General features: G+C 31.3%; 3 protein-coding genes across 3 annotated transcripts; 2 read left to right on the top strand and 1 right to left on the bottom strand.

Annotated features, from left to right (window-relative positions):
- Positions 1-602: 602 nt before the first annotated feature.
- LOC107407377 (uncharacterized) lies at positions 603-1,343 on the bottom strand. Its single transcript, XM_016014656.3, has one exon. It carries the CDS (start codon positions 939-941, stop codon positions 657-659), a length of 285 nt encoding a protein of 94 aa, XP_015870142.2. The 5' UTR covers positions 942-1,343; the 3' UTR covers positions 603-656.
- An 827-nt stretch (positions 1,344-2,170) lies between these two features.
- Positions 2,171-7,490, top strand: LOC107434482 (mitochondrial import inner membrane translocase subunit TIM50). The gene is made up of 10 exons (XM_048467436.2): positions 2,171-2,574; positions 3,015-3,109; positions 3,521-3,557; positions 4,661-4,722; positions 4,831-4,944; positions 5,099-5,203; positions 5,293-5,391; positions 6,282-6,438; positions 6,601-6,703; positions 7,014-7,490. Exons 1-10 carry the CDS (start codon positions 2,262-2,264, stop codon positions 7,057-7,059), a joined length of 1,131 nt encoding a protein of 376 aa, XP_048323393.1. The 5' UTR covers positions 2,171-2,261; the 3' UTR covers positions 7,060-7,490.
- An 8,942-nt stretch (positions 7,491-16,432) lies between these two features.
- LOC107434510 (zinc transporter 11) lies at positions 16,433-18,397 on the top strand. The gene is made up of 3 exons (XM_016045987.4): positions 16,433-17,060; positions 17,402-17,460; positions 17,575-18,397. The coding sequence occupies exons 1-3, from the start codon at positions 16,571-16,573 to the stop codon at positions 18,100-18,102; spliced, it is 1,077 nt and encodes a 358-aa protein (XP_015901473.1). The 5' UTR covers positions 16,433-16,570; the 3' UTR covers positions 18,103-18,397.
- The last annotated feature ends 2 nt before the right edge of the window (positions 18,398-18,399 follow it).

The raw sequence follows: 18,399 nt of genomic DNA, 5'->3' as shown, positions 1-18,399 counted from the left end.
TATATATAATTATCTAAAAGTCGCTGACATTACATGAATTATCCATATGGTAAAAAGAAGAAAAACCAGAGTTGCTTATCCACGTTTCCTAGAGATGATTCTGGAAGGGCTATGATTAGATAGTGTACAGCACGGATCTAAGTTATATTTGGTTATGATTTTGACCATCTTCCATTATTCTTTACTTTTATTGTCTAAGACACCATCAAAACTTCTTTTACTTTGGTGGGCACAACCTGAAATCTATTCCTCTGCCTGACAACAAACCTTTAAATTAAAGCTATTACATTTTTCCTTCATGTAATGTCCTTGTTAAGAAGAAAAAGGAAGAGAGAATATATAATTTTTTTTTCCCACTTTTCACCAATAATGAAAATAACACAAATGGATTCAGATGAGGTTGTCAGTTTGGAGTTTGGACAAAGAGAATATTTACGTGGTTTCTGATAATAATCAGTCAAAGCATAATATACTTAGTACTTTCAAGATGCTTTGGAGGAAAATAAAAGCAAAACTAGAGCTCACTAAATCAAAATTACATCATAGCTAATGACGTTAGATGAACTTCCAACCTAGACTGTTTTCTGGTACCGAATTAAGAATAGAATTTTGAAAGTAAATATCCAAAGGATATATATGTGTGTGTGTGCGTGTATTCAAAGTTGATCTGGCCATAGGAAAGTTCCAATAGCATAAGCCCTTTTCTTTTCCAGGGAACCCACAAAGCTGAGTCCATATGTTTTCAGAAGCATGTCCAACTTCCACTCTCCCTTCTTCTCATAATCTAGCTTGGTGTACCTTGGATAATGAAGAGGCAGTTGGAACCCATTTGGGTATTCTTCCTTGGAATTTCTAATCTCTGCAACCACTTGTTGTGGTGCAACGTTTAAGCTCTTTGAGTTTCCTTCAGCGTTCACTTCACTGCAGGCTAAGGTATCCATGCTTTGCTTGCTAACATTGTCAGAGATCCCCCCTAAGAGTACTTGGGTAAACCGCAGAATTAAGCAACAAGCACTTCAGTTCCATAATGCCCCTGATCGAGAAAAAGAGAAGGGGGGAAAAAAAATAGTTATTCGAGGGAAGCTTAGAGAACATGATATACGTAGCAGAAAAATATATGTAGGATTTTAGGCTGCAGTGCATCGTTCTGCTTCATCAAATATTTATTTATTGGTGGGTTTTTAATGCATATATATACCAATGTATTAATACAGTAGTTATTAGTGGCTTTTGATCTTTGATGAAAAAACCAGTCTTGAAGTTTTGTTACAAGTTTGGCAAACAAATAAGATAATTCATATGACATAAACTTTCTTTAAGGTCCTATTTAAAGTCAATAATACTAAGCGTAGAAAAAGTAGCGAAGATGAACCGTACTAGAGACAAGTTACGAATAAAGATGAGATGTTGGCCCAAATATGAGCTATACGTTCAAAGGACTTGCATACAACTCCAAACTGGGACTAGCCCAAGAATCCAAATTCTGCATTTGGGTTATTTTGTGCATACTGCCTCAAAAACAGATCTGGGACTTTGGGCATTATCACTTATCAGTAACAACACAACAAGCACATTCTATGCACCAGTGTACGCATAGATATACGCAATTCTATAACAGAATTTGAAATTGCATTGAAAGGGGGAAAAAATAAAAATAAAAATAAAAATTCCCGGTTAAGCATATTATAAACCCATTAAAATTGAAAAGCAAATTCTAAAACATAAAAGCTTTTTCTCAAATTTCTTATACCTTTTTTTTTTTTTTTTTTCACCTCACTTTTTATTTGTCTTTCTTTCTGTAACTTGTGGAAAAAACAGCTACTCCACAGCAAAAGGCCACAAGTTCGGTGTGTGTCAATTCACTTGAATATAAGTTGAATGTGTAGTTCACATCGTGTGTCCTTTTATAGAGGCTCTTAATTTCCCTACCCTAATTTGAATAGGTTTCTTAATTTCAAAATTATTGATTTCAAAATCGGAAAGAGAAATAGAATAAATAAATAAATAAAGCCGGTTTATTTTATTGTATTTTTTTTAATTATAGGTCGGCTAATTAATTTAACCAGGTAGTGACTGACACATCCTATTCTTAACCTCACTAAGGTTAGCACAAACCGACATCCAAACATCCCCTCTTGTACATCTACCAACATATTTCCAAACAAACCCCTTTATTTCTTTTATTTCTGTTTTCTCGGTCTCTGTTTTCTGTATTTCTCAGCATAAACCCTACTTCAACCCCAGTACGGAAAACCGTGACAATGTCTGCGATCTTACTTCGTTCACGTCTTGTATCATCATTGCTAAGGAATCGAAATCGACGCCTGTTTAGCTCCGATTTGGCGACGAACCGATCCAATTACCAATCCGAGTTGTCCTCACACCTTTCCAAAGACCAGCCACTAAAAGCTGCACAAACAGTAGTCGCCGATCAGCCTCCACCACCACCGCCGCCGCCGCCACCTACTTCTCAGGGTTCGAACAGGTCGAGAAGTAAAGCTTGGAGCTTTCTCAAGTATGCGCTTTTTGGAGCTGTCACTGGGGCCGCTGCGTTCACTTGTTACGTCTCGTATGGTATGTGGGTATATCTGGTTTTCCATTTTCCTTGTAAATTTTGAATCTTTGGATTTTTTTTTATTTTTTTATTTTCTGGGTTGTGGTGGTAGCTGAAGTTGATGGCTTTTTATTCCTTTTTTTGTGGAAATTAGCAAGTAAAGCTTAGTAACTTGGATATTTTGGCTCAATTGTTGATATGGGTTAATTAATTTATCGGTGAATGTACCAGTTAATGTGAATAGTATGATTAATTTTGACATTTGGTTTCTTCATTTTTTTTTTTTTTTAAATTTATTAATGCAAATTTTGGTTTGGGGTTTTGGGTGTTTTTTTTTTTTGGAGGGGGGTGGGGGGAGAGGAAGGTAAAAACTTAGCATTGATTATAGTGGTGTCACAGTTTGATGAATGAGACAATGTGAATTGTCAAAGTTTGGAAATTTTTTGTTTTGTTTTTGCAGCTTACACTTTGGATGAAATTGAGGAGAAATCAAAGGCTCTTCGAGCAGCAGCACCACTGAATTACAAGATACCAGATGATGCGCCTGCCCTTGAAGTAAGTCTAACTTGTAACTTTGTTTCAGAATTGGAAAATTTAATTATTTTTTCTTCAACCTTGCAATTTAATATACAAAATATTTTGTAAAAATTTACTCTAGAAACAACGATATTCAGATGCCTGAAACTGAGATGTAGAAAATAGAATTGGAATGTAGACGAACATTACAGGATTTAACCTATATAGCTCATTAAGAAAGCTCAAATGATTTTTAGTATAATGAACCCAGACCTTATGTTGGCAATACAAAATGCATCTATTGTAACTTGTATGCTTGTTCATTTGTTGGTGAATGAATGACTGGTTGACTGTTATGCGATGTTGTGTGGCGTACTATTTGTGATTTGTAAGATTTGGGTTGTGATGAACATAGAATTACAATTTTTTTTCTATCAAATTCTTTTGCAGAAATTTAAACGTCTGGCCTACCATACTGCATTGTCAGGTGAGTCCATGAACAATATTGTTCTTTGTATAGTTGCCCATGAGAATTATGTGTTCTATCTTTCCAAGAATGTGTTGGTCTATTTTGACTGTTCTTTATATATATATATATATATAATTATCTGCTGATCCATTAGAGCATTTTATCCATGTTTTCTATAAATGTTGGCTTTGTTTTATGGAATCTATTTGTTTACCCATACTAATATGGATGTGTTAGATGTTTATTTAGCTGTTGTTTGTTAATGTGTTTGGTTTTTGTCCAACCACCTCCCCAGCCAACCCACCACCCAAAAAAAAAAAAAAAAAAAAAAAAAAAAAAAAAAAAAGAGAGAGAAAAAAGAAAAAAGAAAAAAAGAAAAAGAGTATAGTTTGCTTGCATGTCAGTGTTGGTTACAGACATCTCGATTAACTTTAAATCTGAGGAGGGAAAAAATAATGAATACAAAATGAAACACAATTGTTTTGGTTTTTAGTTTTTGTTTTTCATATTTTCCCCCTCATATTTGTAGTTAATTGGTAGGTCTAAGAAGCTCTAACTACCAGTAACAAACAATTAAGATTAGCAAACTGCATACAATTTAGAAGAAAAAACAAAAATTGAACATGTTAATAAACGGCACTTTATTTATTTATAACAATTAAGATTAGCAAACTACACACAATTCAGAAGGAAAAAACAAAAATTGAACATGTTAATAAATGGCACTTTATTTATTTATTTATCTTCTTCCCCCCACCGCCACCACAAATTGAAGTGTCTCAGCATGTGTATGATCTTCTCTTGTATTGGAGGTGGATTTAAAATCGCTGTTATGATTGTAGCGAGTGACCTATATTTTGATAACAACACAAACTGTGGCATTTGAAATGACACTTTTAATCTTGTTTTTGCAAAAGGTGGAAACACAGAAACATAATTTACCATATTATATATGAAACTTCATTCTTTTATGCCCATGGCTAGGCTAATTTGATAGAGGCTTATATATTTGGCACTTTAACCTGGTAGACTGAGTATTAGTGCTATCTTAATGCCTTTTCAAATGATAGTTTATACAACTTTTCAATAGTGTGCTTGTTCTTTTTGTCTGTTATCTATAGTGCCTGCCAAAGCAACAGAAGTTTACTTGGATACAAGGCGGATGCTTGAGGAACAGATTAAAGTGCGTTACTTACCATTTCTGATCCTCTCCTCCTTCGCATCATATATCAAGTTTTTCTTTATTTCATCCATTTTCTTAACTATAAAGCTCTTCCTTCTTATTGTGTAGGGTTATACTGAACCATACGCAGACAAGCTTCTTCCAGATTTGCATCCTCTGGAGCGACATGTTTTTACACTAGTTCTAGATCTACAGGAGACATTACTTTACTCTCATTGGACGGTAATAATTTCTAAGTAATGTTTTATATCTCCTTTTTCATGCTATTAAAAATTGTTCACTCACATTTTACCTAAATATTGTATTCATATATGTGCTAAATATTGTATTCGTATACGTGCTACTTACTGCAATATTTTCTTCTTTGTGTATAAAGAGAGAAAAGGGCTGGCAAACAATCAAAAGGCCTGGAGTTGATGCCTTCTTGGAACATCTAGCTCAGTATTTTGAAATAATTGTGTATTCAGACTATCCCAATGTGGTAGTGTATTCCACTTCCTATGCCTGCTCAGTAGTTCTTTTCTAACATTATATTGTTAACAATATAATGCTTTCTCTTGTTACATGCAGTATATAGATCCTGTTCTTGATAGATTGGACGTCAAGCATTTGATACGATTTAGACTAGGAAAGGCTGCTACCAAGTATCAAAATGGACAACATTATAGGGTATGTTAGGGTTCATAACTTTGCAGTTTTCCATGTTATAGTATTTGGTTCTTTCTTAATTGTGGCATCAAGTTGATTGGATTTATGCCTATCTTTCAGCATTTAATTTATTTAATTTTGTTAGTTATCTAAGCTAACTCTTCGTAGTTTACAAGGAGTTTCCATATTGACACCAGCTGTTCAAATGTCTCTCTATAAGTAGATTGTTATTACGCTGTCATTGCAGTTTCTTCCTCTCTTAATTTTTTTGATATATATGTATATATTTATATATCTTTCCTTTACCATTTCATTGAGAATACTCTGTGTACTTTGAGATGAATAGGTTTTACAAGTGTAGTTACAATATTAGATAAATAGATTTGCAGTGAGCTTTTGTTGTGTTGTGGAATTGAGGAGTAATTCTGTTGCCCATTTGCATGGTAGATCATAAAATTCCAAATAGAAAAGCTGTCCAATCCATTAAATCTTTCTTGGGTCAAAATATCATCTTTAGGCAAATGTATTGGAGACGAGTTGTGTGAGATAACAATGAGATTTTAAGTTATACAAAATGAGTTACCCTGCGATGGTCCTTTAGGAATCCCTGTTGATCTCGGGTTTTGGGTCAGGAGCTCAAGCCTTTTGGAAACATAATACTTTTTATGTCCATGTCTTTGATATTCAGGTTTGATACATGTTATAGAATATAGAAAATATTTGGAAAGCAAGTTTAGCATCTGGCTACTGCCGGGACTGAATTTATTGTACTTACATATACAGTAACCAAACATTATTTACAGGAAACAAATATAACTGTCTGTCTGAGGAATTATTGATAACATTACTTGTGATTTCATGGCTTAAAAATTGGAGAGTTTCATTTAATAAGATGTAGTTTTTCCCAACAGGATCTATCTAAGCTCAATAGGGATCCAGCTAAAGTTATCTATCTGAGCGCTCATGCACGAGAAAATACCCTTCAGCCAGAAAATGGAGCCCTAATAAAGCCATTTAAGCTTGAACTGGATGACACAGCTCTTTTGGACTTCATACCATTCCTTGAATGTAAGCATTCCATGAATTCTGTTAGATATTCGAATGAGTGGGGCCAGTGGCTCCCTCCTTTTCCCCTTTGTTTTTGTGTGTTTAAAATAAATTAATTTTGGTTTGCTTTGATTTCCACACACGAGAAATGCATGACCTACAATTTGATTTATTTTTCTGCAGTTGTTGCCCGTAATCCTCCAGCTGACATCAGGCAAGTATTAGCAGCTTATGAAGGTCATGATATCCCAGAGGAGTTCATTCGGCGTTCTAAAGACCATCAAAGGTAAAATTATATTTTTAAGCTGTTTACTTATAATAAGTACGTACAGAAATTAATCTTGTCCTATTTTTTTCAAAGTTTGCTTGAATCTTATAGCACAGATCAGTTAGCAATAATGCAATATCTATTGACCGGGACTCATTTATCAGGGAAAGAAATTAAAAAATATATATATATATCTTAGGGACATTTGAAAAGAGATTTGGTTGTTGTCATAAGTTCTCTTTTTGTCTTTGACACCAAACTAGAATATTGAGATTATAACTTTGAATGAAAGATACATTTATGCTAAATTTTGAAATGACAATGCCAGGCGAATGCAAGAACAGAGGCAGCCGGGTTTGTTCCGGAGACGTTGAGATCAGAATAATGTAAAAAGAGTAGGCAACAAAATCTGTAGGGATGAAGTACACAAAGCTTATGGATATGGATATGACATGGAGAGAGTATTAATTTAAGACTCATCAAAGCCAATTTTTCTTGCACGTCTAAAGCTGTTTTGGCAAGGAAGATTTTTGAATTGGTGAAATGTTTTTTTGGTGCGTCGTTATTTATTCATCTGTGACATGAGAATATGTTGACATGGTCATTTTGCATCTAATTTTTTGGAAAATCAAAATTTTGGCTGAGGACTGATATTGTGATTTGCATCCTCTCCAATTCTATGGAATGAAGAATCTCTGGTTGGTTCTGCTGTATTCGTCAATTATATGTAAAGCTTACTGAAAATTAGTTAATTTGGAGAATGTCACTGTTAAAAAAAATATTTGAAAATATTCATTTTGATTTTTTTTAAAAATTTTTTTTAATATAGTTTTAATTATATATATATATATATATATATATATATATTGATGTGTTGATCTTTTAACATTTAATAAATAAAACATGAATAAGAAGGAGATATTTTTGTAACCCAGTCAAAAGAAAAAAAAAGAAAAACTATATTTTTCATATAAAAATTTGAAAACTCTTACAGAATAAGATATAATGCTCAAGTGTAAAAATCAGGAAGTGGTCGTTCACAAGGTGTATAGGACAGAGATGTTTGAATCCTCTTGATGTCAGCAGACAACTTTTCCACAGCTTTCTTGAGACTTTTGATTTCTTCTGAAGATGAAGATGAGCAATTGAAATTCAATTCTTCTGAATAATCCTTTTCTTTTTCAACCTCCATGGGGAGGCCGGTCTTATTTTTACTGCAATGGCGACTCAATAAAGACTTGCATAGTAATTCCCTTCCTTTATTTGCTGCAAGCTTCCATTTTTCTATTTCCTTCTCTTGCTTTTCAATGATGGCCTGTAACCTTTCAACGATGGCCTGCAAATTTCTGTTGTTTTGTTGTAAACCTTTATTGCTGGCTTGTAAACTTTCATTGCTCGCTTGCAATTCTTGGATAATCTTCTTGTTACCTTTGAGCTGATTCGTTAAAGACTTGATACAAGATTCCACCATCTAAAAAACATAATTGACAAATAAATATAACAAATCATGAAAGTAATTTTTTTAATTAAAAAAAAAAAATAACAAAGAAGCAAACAATCATAAAACAATGGGCTAGGGGCTATAACAGCATTCTTTACGAAATTTATAAAATTTTGGGGCTATAATAACATGTAGGTACCTTGAACATGCTGAATTAGTTGCTGAAAAGAAGCAATTACGAATAAGGATTGATGGATGAAAATTTTCCAAGAAAAAGTATAAGCTTGCCTGAGAAATAGAGTCACATTGTTATATTAAATATATATATATATATATATATACCAAAACATAGTTCCAATTGGGTACAAACTGTTTTCCTACTTTGGAAAGGAAATCCAATTAGTTTCCACTCCAAAAAGTAGTTCCTCAATTCAGTATAGTTTGGATTCAAATTGGGTTGGGAACTATGTTTAGTTTTTGCTTTTATTTTTATGAAAAATTCATATCAAGATTGTATAACAAATTCAATGTTATTTAAAAGAAAATTCCATAAATTAATGGTGAAACTTGTATTATCACTTCTCTAGTCCTACTTATGGATTATGATTAAAATTAAATACATTGATCTATAGTATTCTGTGCATCCATCAAATTTTTTTTTTCCTATATATATATATATATATCCACATCACGTAAAACCATGTCTAATCGGCTACCCCATATACTATTAGTAAAGAGTACCCATGATTTAATTGCTTAATTCACAACGAAAGCTATGTGTCTATGGAACATGTGCCAAGATAATCAGATTAGTCTCAAAAGATTATTATTATTATTATTATATATTAAAAAAACCTTATTAATTGATGAGCATATAGTTATAGATGAGAAATTATTGAATCAACTTACTAAGATTAAATGTTGTTAATTCAAGATTGTTTTTGGCCTATGAAATTAAGTCAGATCCTGATGGATGCAAAGTTTGTATTGGAGGCATTTAGTGGCAAAGGAGACTCTCTGCTATGGAGACATAAAGAAAATGCGAGCTATCCTCGTGTAACAGAAGGTTGCAAAAGCTCTGTATGAAAGCTCAGAAGAAAGACACCATAAATCATTGGTTTTCGTTTTAAGTAAATAAACACTAATAGATACTTAGATCCTATGATAATTTACTGGGGCTCTAAAAACCTACAGAAATAAGGAGTAAATTTACACCTTTAAATTGGAACAACTTTTATGAACGTAGATATTTAAGGTTCTCAAACAGAAAAGAAATCAATTAGATGCTCAAAATAAAGATTTTATACATACATATTCATGAATATAAAACATATAAGTTAAGCTCTTTACCAAAATATAAATATATATATATATATATGTATATGTATATCAATTAAGTTGAACAATCACAACGTACCTTAAGATTGGATCTCTCTCTTTCTCTCTCTCTCTCTCTTTCTCTTCTCTGGGGAGACTCAGATAGAATACAAAACCTTTGTTATTTGTTGGGGCAGTTTTATAAGAGAAACGTTTTGCCTTGCTAAATCCTAATATAATTCAAATTGAGTACATGGGACGTTACCAAATAAGTCATCAAGATAGTGAGATACGTATCTAAAGTGTTATTGCATTAATATTTTATTGGTTATAAATTAATTATGGTTAAAGGGGTGAATGTAGCTAAATATAAATTAATAAAATCTTTATATATAACATTTGGTATATAACTTTGTGAATTTATTTGATGTATATTCATATAAATTTTCAAATTTTCTTTTTTCTTTTTGGAAATCCTCGTTTTTCATAAGAAATTATGCTTGCACGCCAAGGTTATGGAAACTTTAAGGATAGTTTCTGTTTGTTTTTTTTTTTTTGGTGGGGGGGGGGGGTCTAACAGGGTTAGAGAGAGTTTAAATTGTGGAAAATTCAACCATTGCCCAAACAGGCAAATTTTAATTTTGTGTTTTTTGGGCTTAAACCTCTTGATTGATAAAATAAAAATGCTGACAATACTCCAATTTTATTTTAAACTTTCTGACTATAAATTTTTCCTACACTTTGAAAACCAAAGTAATATCATTTCAAACAAAGAAGAAAAAGAAAGTAAATATTATTAAAAATTAAAACAATGTCATACAAAGCTAATTATCTTACTTATATACATATACATATACATATATATATATATATATATATATATATATAAGCCGATGCTTTATGAAAAAAAAGCATGGCTTTGTTGTATATGCTATATATATATTTACAGTAAAAATTGATTTTTTTTTTTTTTTTAAGAAAACATTAACTTAGATGTGGTCCACATGCTAATCGGTCTGCATCATAAAATTTTTCTGTATATATATTTATATATTTGTGTGGAAGGATTTGAATTTGAATGATTATCTAAAAGAACATTGACTTTTATCACTGACTATACATAGATACTTATATTGTGAGTTTGTTTTTTTATTAGTAATTTTTCTAATCAATAGCATGAATCATGATAAAGGCGAATTTAAATTACGACCAACAACTCAAATTTTTTTATTTTAAATTTTTAAATTTTTTTCTATAAACGAAACAAGGCAGAGCTAAGTCACCACAATTTTTATACATCCCAAAAATATTAGATGTAAACAAAATATATTTCTATATTAAAGAATGATCACCTAAAATCTATCACCATGTAAAGCTTTAGGCAAGCATATCCAACATATTTATTGTGTTTAAGCTCTCAGATTATCCCAAAAAAAAAAAAAAAAAAAAAGAAAAAATTACTCTAATTTTACCATGTAAAACTTTAGACCCCATTTGTGTCAAAGTTAGTGAAATTTTGAGATTTTTTTAAAAAAAGTAAAATTTTTCTAATATTTGATAAGTTTTTAACCCAAAAAAAATATTCTTTATGATTATTGATAATCATTATTAATTGACCCATATAGCATTTGAAAATTTAAATGGCCGTAAAAGGATTCACATTTTCAATTTAGATTTTCAAAATTAAATATTAATATAGAATTAAATGCAGTCAACAAACAATCACCACATTAATAGTGATTTTACTATTGATCATCACCATTTGTGATAAATACCAAAACTCTTTTGGAATGTATAAAAATTGCATTGACTTGACTCTTTTGTAGTGTATAAGAATATGTATCGGAACAAAAGGAGAAAATCAACATTATTCATGAAATCAATGTTATGACACAGCCATCGTTAAAAATGTATACCATAAAAATTAAGTTGCTGAAAAGAAATAACATGAATAAAGATCGATGGATGAAAATTTTTCGATAAAAAAGTACGCTTGCCAGAGAAATAAAATCATATTGTTATGTACAATTAATAAAAATATATAATAATCTCAAACCCCAAAATATAGTTCCAATTGGGTATATGCAAAACTTTTTTCCTACTTGGAAAGGAAATCCAATTAGTTTCAACTCCAAAAGATAGTTGCACAAGTGGGTGTAACTTGGATTCAAACTTGTGTAATTTTTGTTTCATGAAAAATCCATGTCCAGATTTTATAAAAAATTCAATGTTATTTTTTTAAAAAAAAAAAAAAAGAGAAAAAATCCAAAAATAATTTGTTTTTGTCTAAACATGTTAAGGCTTTCCATAAATTGATGCAGAAATTTCTATTATGAATCCTCTAAAATACCTTGGGTTTATATTACAAACATCCATCATATATATATATATATATATACATATATATATTTTTTTATATATCCATGTCTCATGAAGGTAAAACCATGCCTACCCCATATATATTAGTAAAAATTACCTAAAGATTTAACTTTTTGATAAATTACCTCATGATTTAACTGTTAATTCACAATGAAAGCTATGTGTATATGGAAAATGTGTTAAGGCTAAATTTGATAGTCCCAAAAGAATATATATATATATATATATATATATATTTTAAACTCTTATCGATGAGCATAAAATCAAGTTATAGATGAGGCAGAGGAATTAAGTAAAGTTAGAGATAAGGCAGAGGAATTAAGTAAACTTTACATCAAGATTGTATTTAGGCTATGTCCTTTAGTGAATTAATAGAAAAGTCAATTATGAATTCCATGTGAGCATTGCATATGGATTGATTTGTCTTTTCAACATGGACTTTTGGAGGATTACATAGCCAGACTTATGCTAAGCATCTTAGAAGCCACAATGTCCGATACATTCCTTGAAAAGGAAGTCAATATGCAAGAGTTTAAGTTAAAAATAATGTCTGCATGTAGCGTTTTCTTTTCAAACAAGGATCGAAGGTGAAGGAGCACATATTTGGTATCCCAACCTGGAGGGTCATCAGGGCTTGAAATTCCTTTGGCCACTTCGATGGAGTCTGACGCCCATGTGAATCTGTACCATCTACATTCAGTTGCCTTTGTCGCTACCCATCTCACAGCTTCCAATTCTGCTTCCAAAGGGTAGTTACAGTTGATTCATTTTGAAGCCAGAAAGAGTGGCTTTTCTCTCCAGTCCCTAACCACGAAAGCAAGACCTACCTATCCTTTAAATGCGACATCCATATTGATCTTCCACCAACCTTATGGGGGCAGCTTCGAAGATCCTTGAATTTTTAGGATTTGTTTTTAGGATCATCGAAAGCCATCAAACTCCTTTACCATGTGATTAAAGCGAAAAACTTCGTCATAGAGGAATTCCAGACCATTAAAAAGACTTTCATTTCTGCAATTCTATGCGAAGTACATTAAAGAAGAGATGAAAATTGTTATTTCTTTACTTTCCATGTTTTGGAAGCAAGCTTCTGATTTGGGGTTAATACAAAACTCCACCAGTTTCTCAATATTCGAAACCATTCAGCAGTCCAGTTTACATTCCATTTGCTAGCAAATGCAAGTTTTCTGATATTATGGTATTCCTTGAAAATATGGAATGATGTCTCCTCCTCTGCGTCACACATCACATATTTTCTGTCCCATTGTCCAACTCTGTTGGTTAACAAGACCCGAGTGGGGGCAACATTCGATAAGATTCTCCAAAGAAAAAATTTTAACCGTTCATGAATTCTAAGCTTCTCAAGCTTTTTCCAAATTCCATTGTTTTTCAAGACGGACTTGACAGCTTAGTAGCACTTGACAAATTAGGACAATCTAAAATTATTTAAAAATTGAAATCTAATGAAATAATATTATATTATTTTGTATTAGGCTATACTATTTATATCTTAAAAGGGAGGGTTTTATATGAATTCACGATTCTACCATGGATAATATCTATATAAAAAAAGAAAAAAGAAAATGAAACTAAGAATGTCATTAGACTAATTTCATTTGACAAAATAATATTATATTATTTGATATGCATGAGTTGATAAACAAATTTTATAAGCGTAGAATTGCTCTTATTTATTTTCCATAATAAAAAAATAAAAGTTAAAGCAATATTATTATAAAAAAGAATTTAAAAAAAAAATTTATAAGGTGGAAAAACCATTAACCACGCATGAAAGTACTGTACAACGACCAATTGAGCCCAACTTCACGGTAAGTTTTTTTTTTGTTTTTGGTGGAATCTTTACAGGCTTACGGCAACGTTGATTTGCACCGTAGTGTCACGTTCCGCGCAACAAGGAGTAGAATTCTTGAGGGTTTGCCGGAAGATTAAAAGATAGGCCCGTGACAGCAGGCCAACTTTTGAATTTTCTTATGTTCTTGTACGTCAACGATTTGGATTTGATAGATTAAATGCCTGCAATGCAATCGTAACCGTCAATTGTGCATAAATAGGAAAGTCAAGGTTGTGGGAAAATATATATATAGACAATCAAATAATGTGGAAAAACCTTAGACCAAGCTGAAGTGAAACAGCTGTTAGATAGTTACTCGTAGGTTAGGACAAGAGAATGATAACGTTCGAACTTTGCTTGATTTCCTTACACGTTGGGCTATTGATGTAGCACTATTCCCACGCTCCCACAAACGCGTGAATTTTATTCTCTAATTTTTAAATAAAATGAATGTATTTTTCTTTTTCTTTTAAAAAAAAAGGATAAACCAGTGAATTGATTTGGATCTATGAGACACCAGGGGCGGTAATTTTTTAAACTGTCAATGAAAATACAGGGGATATTTTTTTACTTTGGTTGACATATAATTTGCAAATATAAAATAGCATCAACATCTCAAAACATAAAATTAATGTTTCACATAATTATACAAGAATTAATATTACTATCAGTTTTAAAATTAATTTGATTGTTTCTCCATCATTAACTTAGGTGTCTGGATTTTATCAAGAAGTAAGCTATAAAAAACTAGATCATTAGATAATGAATTCCAAAATCATAAGTTAATGAGGTTAACAACTAGTGTGTAATTTTGCCAAATTTAAAATTATTTTTTAAGATAACTTATAAAGAGAGAGTTCCACGTACAAAGAGATTTGACAAATATTTTTTAATAAATCATCTTTAATTTTTTATTTTCACTATCCAATGCATAACTCTAGTAAAACAGTTACTAAAACTAAATAATTTTTTAAAGTTATATTATTGGATGAATCTCATGTAATAGTTAGAATAATTAAAGAAGTTCGCACATGAATATGGATTGCCCGTGTTGTAAGCTAATGTTGAAATAAATATTTAATAAAGATTATGTATTAAGTTGCAAATAAGTTTTTTGCTTAATACTTTGTCTTCGTTATCTCAAGAGACAAATAAGTTTTATTTTTTTTATTTTTTGTTTTTTGTTTATTTTTTATTTTTATCATCCCTGCAACATTTTATTATATCAATAAATCTTCATCAGTATGTATGGCTTCACCGAATAGAACCTACCTAAAGAGGAAATGACGTCAAGAAACAAGTAAATGCATCTTTCAAGGAAAAATAAAATAAAAACCAAGACAAGAAAACATATACTAGATGCCAAAGAGGTCTCTTTTGCTCATCGTCATAGCAAAGAGTTTGCGGGTTAACATAAATTTTCTTTTAGTCAATTTCCAAGAAAAGTACTATTTATGATTATTGATGATCATTGTACAGAATTTGTCTGTCCATGTGTTATTTTAATTAGTTATTCAAAAATATTTACTTTTTTTATACTAGATTTATAATTTAAAATGTCAAAAGAAAATTAAATATAATTTACTTGTTAGATCAACATAAATTCTATTAATAATAAGCATTAACAGGAGTAACTTTTTATTTGTCAATGATAAATAGTAAAACTTATAGGAGAGTTACAATAAATTAAATATGTTTATATATATATATACAATCAGATTTAAATCAAGATTTTAATATTATAATTAATATGAAAACTTCTTTTCATAACTTTTAAATTATATGAAAGACGAAAATTTAAAATTATATTTGTTAATTATCAGATTTAAATAAAATTTATTATATTAAAGAAGTTTTAAGTATGTTATTAAATTTAAATTTAACCATTTTAAAATTTTAAATTCTAATATATAATGTAATCTAATGATTAATAAAAAATGATATAAGATAAATTCTAATATAAATTTAATTATATATATTCAAAAGCAAACTTTTAAATTGATAAGTAAATTAAAAAAAAATTAATTAAATATTATTATATTATTTACTACATCATTTACTCAATAAAGTTGTGCAATATTTTAATAACTATAGTTTTATTATATACATATATATATAATATGGTATAAGATTTATAACAAAAAACTATAAAGGATCCGTCTACAACCATCAATTTTGTATGATTTTTGTAGTCTTAAAGTTTTAATTTAATTATGATATTCTAGTTTTATGAAATTAAAGACATTTTCATTTTAATATGATATTTTATACTTATTTTAATTTTATAAAATAAAATATTGATAATTAATGTGTGTGTGTGTGTGTGTGTACACATAGAGGAGGTTTGGTACAAGTTAGGAGTCTCATCTACTAACCCAAAAAATAAAAAATAAAAAGTTAGGAGTCTCAGCCAAGTCCTTTCCTACCAGATACTATGTATTTTTATAATATAATTTTGTTATTTATTTATTTCATAATTAAATTTGGATCCTTTGAGCAAAATAATAATAATAATAAGAAATACGGATCTTGGATTCCTTTTTTATTTTTTTGGTAAAAATTTTGGATCCTTTTTAATTAATTAAAAAACAGAAAAAGACAAAATAATTAAAAAAAAAAGGCCTTTATTTCTCAAATCCCACGGGCAAGAATGGTGAGTGGTTAACACACTCGCTTACAACCATAGAATTTCTCGGACTTTTGTAGTACAACAAAACTAGTTTGGTTCACATTTGAAGTAGTACAACGCTACCAATTTCTCATTCGTCTCTCTGTACGAGTACAACCAAAACCCCCCTCTATTGCTTTTATATTAATACCCATCCCAACAAACCCACATATTCAATGTTTCTTTTTCCTTCTTCTTCTTCTTCTTCCTTCTCTGTTTTAATCTCCAATGGCTTCTCGGACTCTGACCCTTCTCTTCCTTTCCATCTTCCTCTGTCTTACCCTCTCAGCCTTTGCCCACAGTGGCCACGACCACGACCACGACGACGGCGGCGATGAGAGCGCCACCACCTCTGGAAACGGCGAAGCTAAGGATCTTCGTTCGAAGCCTCTTATACTTGTGAAGATATGGTGTTTGATATTAATCTTCATTGGGACTTTTATAGGTGGGGTTTCACCTTACTTCTTCAAGTGGAATGAAGGTTTTTTGGTTCTTGGCACGCAGTTTGCTGGGGGTGTTTTTTTGGGTACGGCTCTGATGCATTTTCTGAGTGATGCAAATGAGACTTTCCAGGACTTGACTAAGAAAGAATACCCTTTTGCTTTTATGCTGGCTTGTGTTGGGTTTTTGTTGACTATGCTTGCTGATTGTGTGATTTCCTATGTGTTTGTGAAGCAGAAGGGTGGTGGTGGGCCTGTTGGTAATCTTGATGGTCAAGGTAAGTGTCAATTTTATACAATGGTTTTGGAAACTGGGTTGTGTTTTGCTGAATCTAAATTGGGTTCTATTGCTTTTTTTTATGTTGTCTTTGAAATCAAGTTTTGTTAGTGATTCTTTCGGCCAACTGTATATCTAGCCTCTAAAGTGTTCTGTTTGCCCTATTATAGTACTGTTAACGTAAAAAGGAGGGAAAAAGAAAAAAAAAATTGGCAATTAATTTAAACAAAAATTAAAGAGATTGAAGAAATGAAGCAGATGTAAGAGGGTATCTTTGTTTTTGATCAATCGGTTAGATAGTTTGATCTTACATTTGTTTTATTTTTCTTTTCATCATTACAGGGAGTGTTGAAGAGGGAAAAGGAGGTCCAAATGATGGAATTCCAAAATCTCAGATTCAGGTTTGATGTGTTAACTAAGCTTATTGATTCCTGAAATATAGAGCTTATTTTTTTTCTGATGTGTAAGCTTACTTCTCCGAGACTGATTGAAATATTTTTCTTGCATATATACAGGATCATCATGGACACCACTTTGCAAATCCTTCTCTAAGCATTACAAAAGTTGATTCATTTGGAGATAGCATTTTATTGATCACAGCTTTGTGTTTCCACTCCGTGTTCGAGGGTATTGCAATTGGAGTTGCAGAGACAAAAGCAGAAGCTTGGAAAGCTTTGTGGACTATATCTCTGCACAAGATATTTGCAGCAATAGCCATGGGAATTGCTCTGCTCCGGATGCTTCCTAACCGTCCTTTCTTATCATGCATAGCCTATGCTTTTGCATTTGCCATTTCAAGTCCGATTGGGGTGGTTGTTGGAATAATTATAGATGCCACAACCGAAGGAGCTGTGGCGGATTGGATATTTGCCATATCAATGGGTCTGGCTAGTGGGGTATTCATCTATGTATCGGTAAACCATCTTCTATCAAAGGGTTACGCACCTCTCAAGTCAGTTACTTTGAACACACCACATCACAAGTTCTTGGCTGTGTTGCTTGGTGTTGGGGTAATCTCTGTTGTGATGATTTGGGACACTTAGAAAGTAGAAACCCACTTTTTGAATGGATTTTCAATTATTCTATTCTATGGCGAGGCAAATATAAATACGAAAGTTATGATTTTGGTTTTTGTAAAAAAGTTTAGTCAATATTCACCCAAAAAAAAAAAAAAAAAAAGGTTTAGTCAATTATAAGTTTGTGCTACAGGTAATTCCAAGTAGAATCAGATTCTTAAACAGTATTTCTCGAGATATATGTACTCTTGTGGTTTTTCATTGGACGAGTGATGCAGTATTCAATTTAGAAATTGGGTTGGAAAACTTAAATCTTTTTTCAGT

This window comes from Ziziphus jujuba, chromosome 1, assembly GCF_031755915.1.
Source record: "Ziziphus jujuba cultivar Dongzao chromosome 1, ASM3175591v1".
NCBI lineage: Eukaryota > Viridiplantae > Streptophyta > Magnoliopsida > Rosales > Rhamnaceae > Ziziphus > Ziziphus jujuba.
Note: the sequence above shows the minus strand (reverse complement) of the source record. Positions and strands in the feature narration are given on the sequence as shown.

What these genes read in the sequence shown, in the direction of transcription:
- LOC107407377 (XM_016014656.3), bottom strand. Translation starts at nt 941, where the DNA reads ATGGATACCTTAGCCTGCAGTGAAGTGAACGCTGAAGGAAACTCAAAG.
- LOC107434482 (XM_048467436.2), top strand. Translation starts at nt 2,262, where the DNA reads ATGTCTGCGATCTTACTTCGTTCACGTCTTGTATCATCATTGCTAAGG. An exon ending in CACTTGTTACGTCTCGTATG is followed by an intron (nt 2,575 to 3,014) that starts GTATGTGGGTAT and finishes TTGTTTTTGCAG; the next exon opens with CTTACACTTTGGATGAAATT. An exon ending in TACTTTACTCTCATTGGACG is followed by an intron (nt 4,945 to 5,098) that starts GTAATAATTTCT and finishes TTGTGTATAAAG; the next exon opens with AGAGAAAAGGGCTGGCAAAC.
- LOC107434510 (XM_016045987.4), top strand. Translation starts at nt 16,571, where the DNA reads ATGGCTTCTCGGACTCTGACCCTTCTCTTCCTTTCCATCTTCCTCTGT. An exon ending in TGGTAATCTTGATGGTCAAG is followed by an intron (nt 17,061 to 17,401) that starts GTAAGTGTCAAT and finishes TCATCATTACAG; the next exon opens with GGAGTGTTGAAGAGGGAAAA. An exon ending in TTCCAAAATCTCAGATTCAG is followed by an intron (nt 17,461 to 17,574) that starts GTTTGATGTGTT and finishes GCATATATACAG; the next exon opens with GATCATCATGGACACCACTT.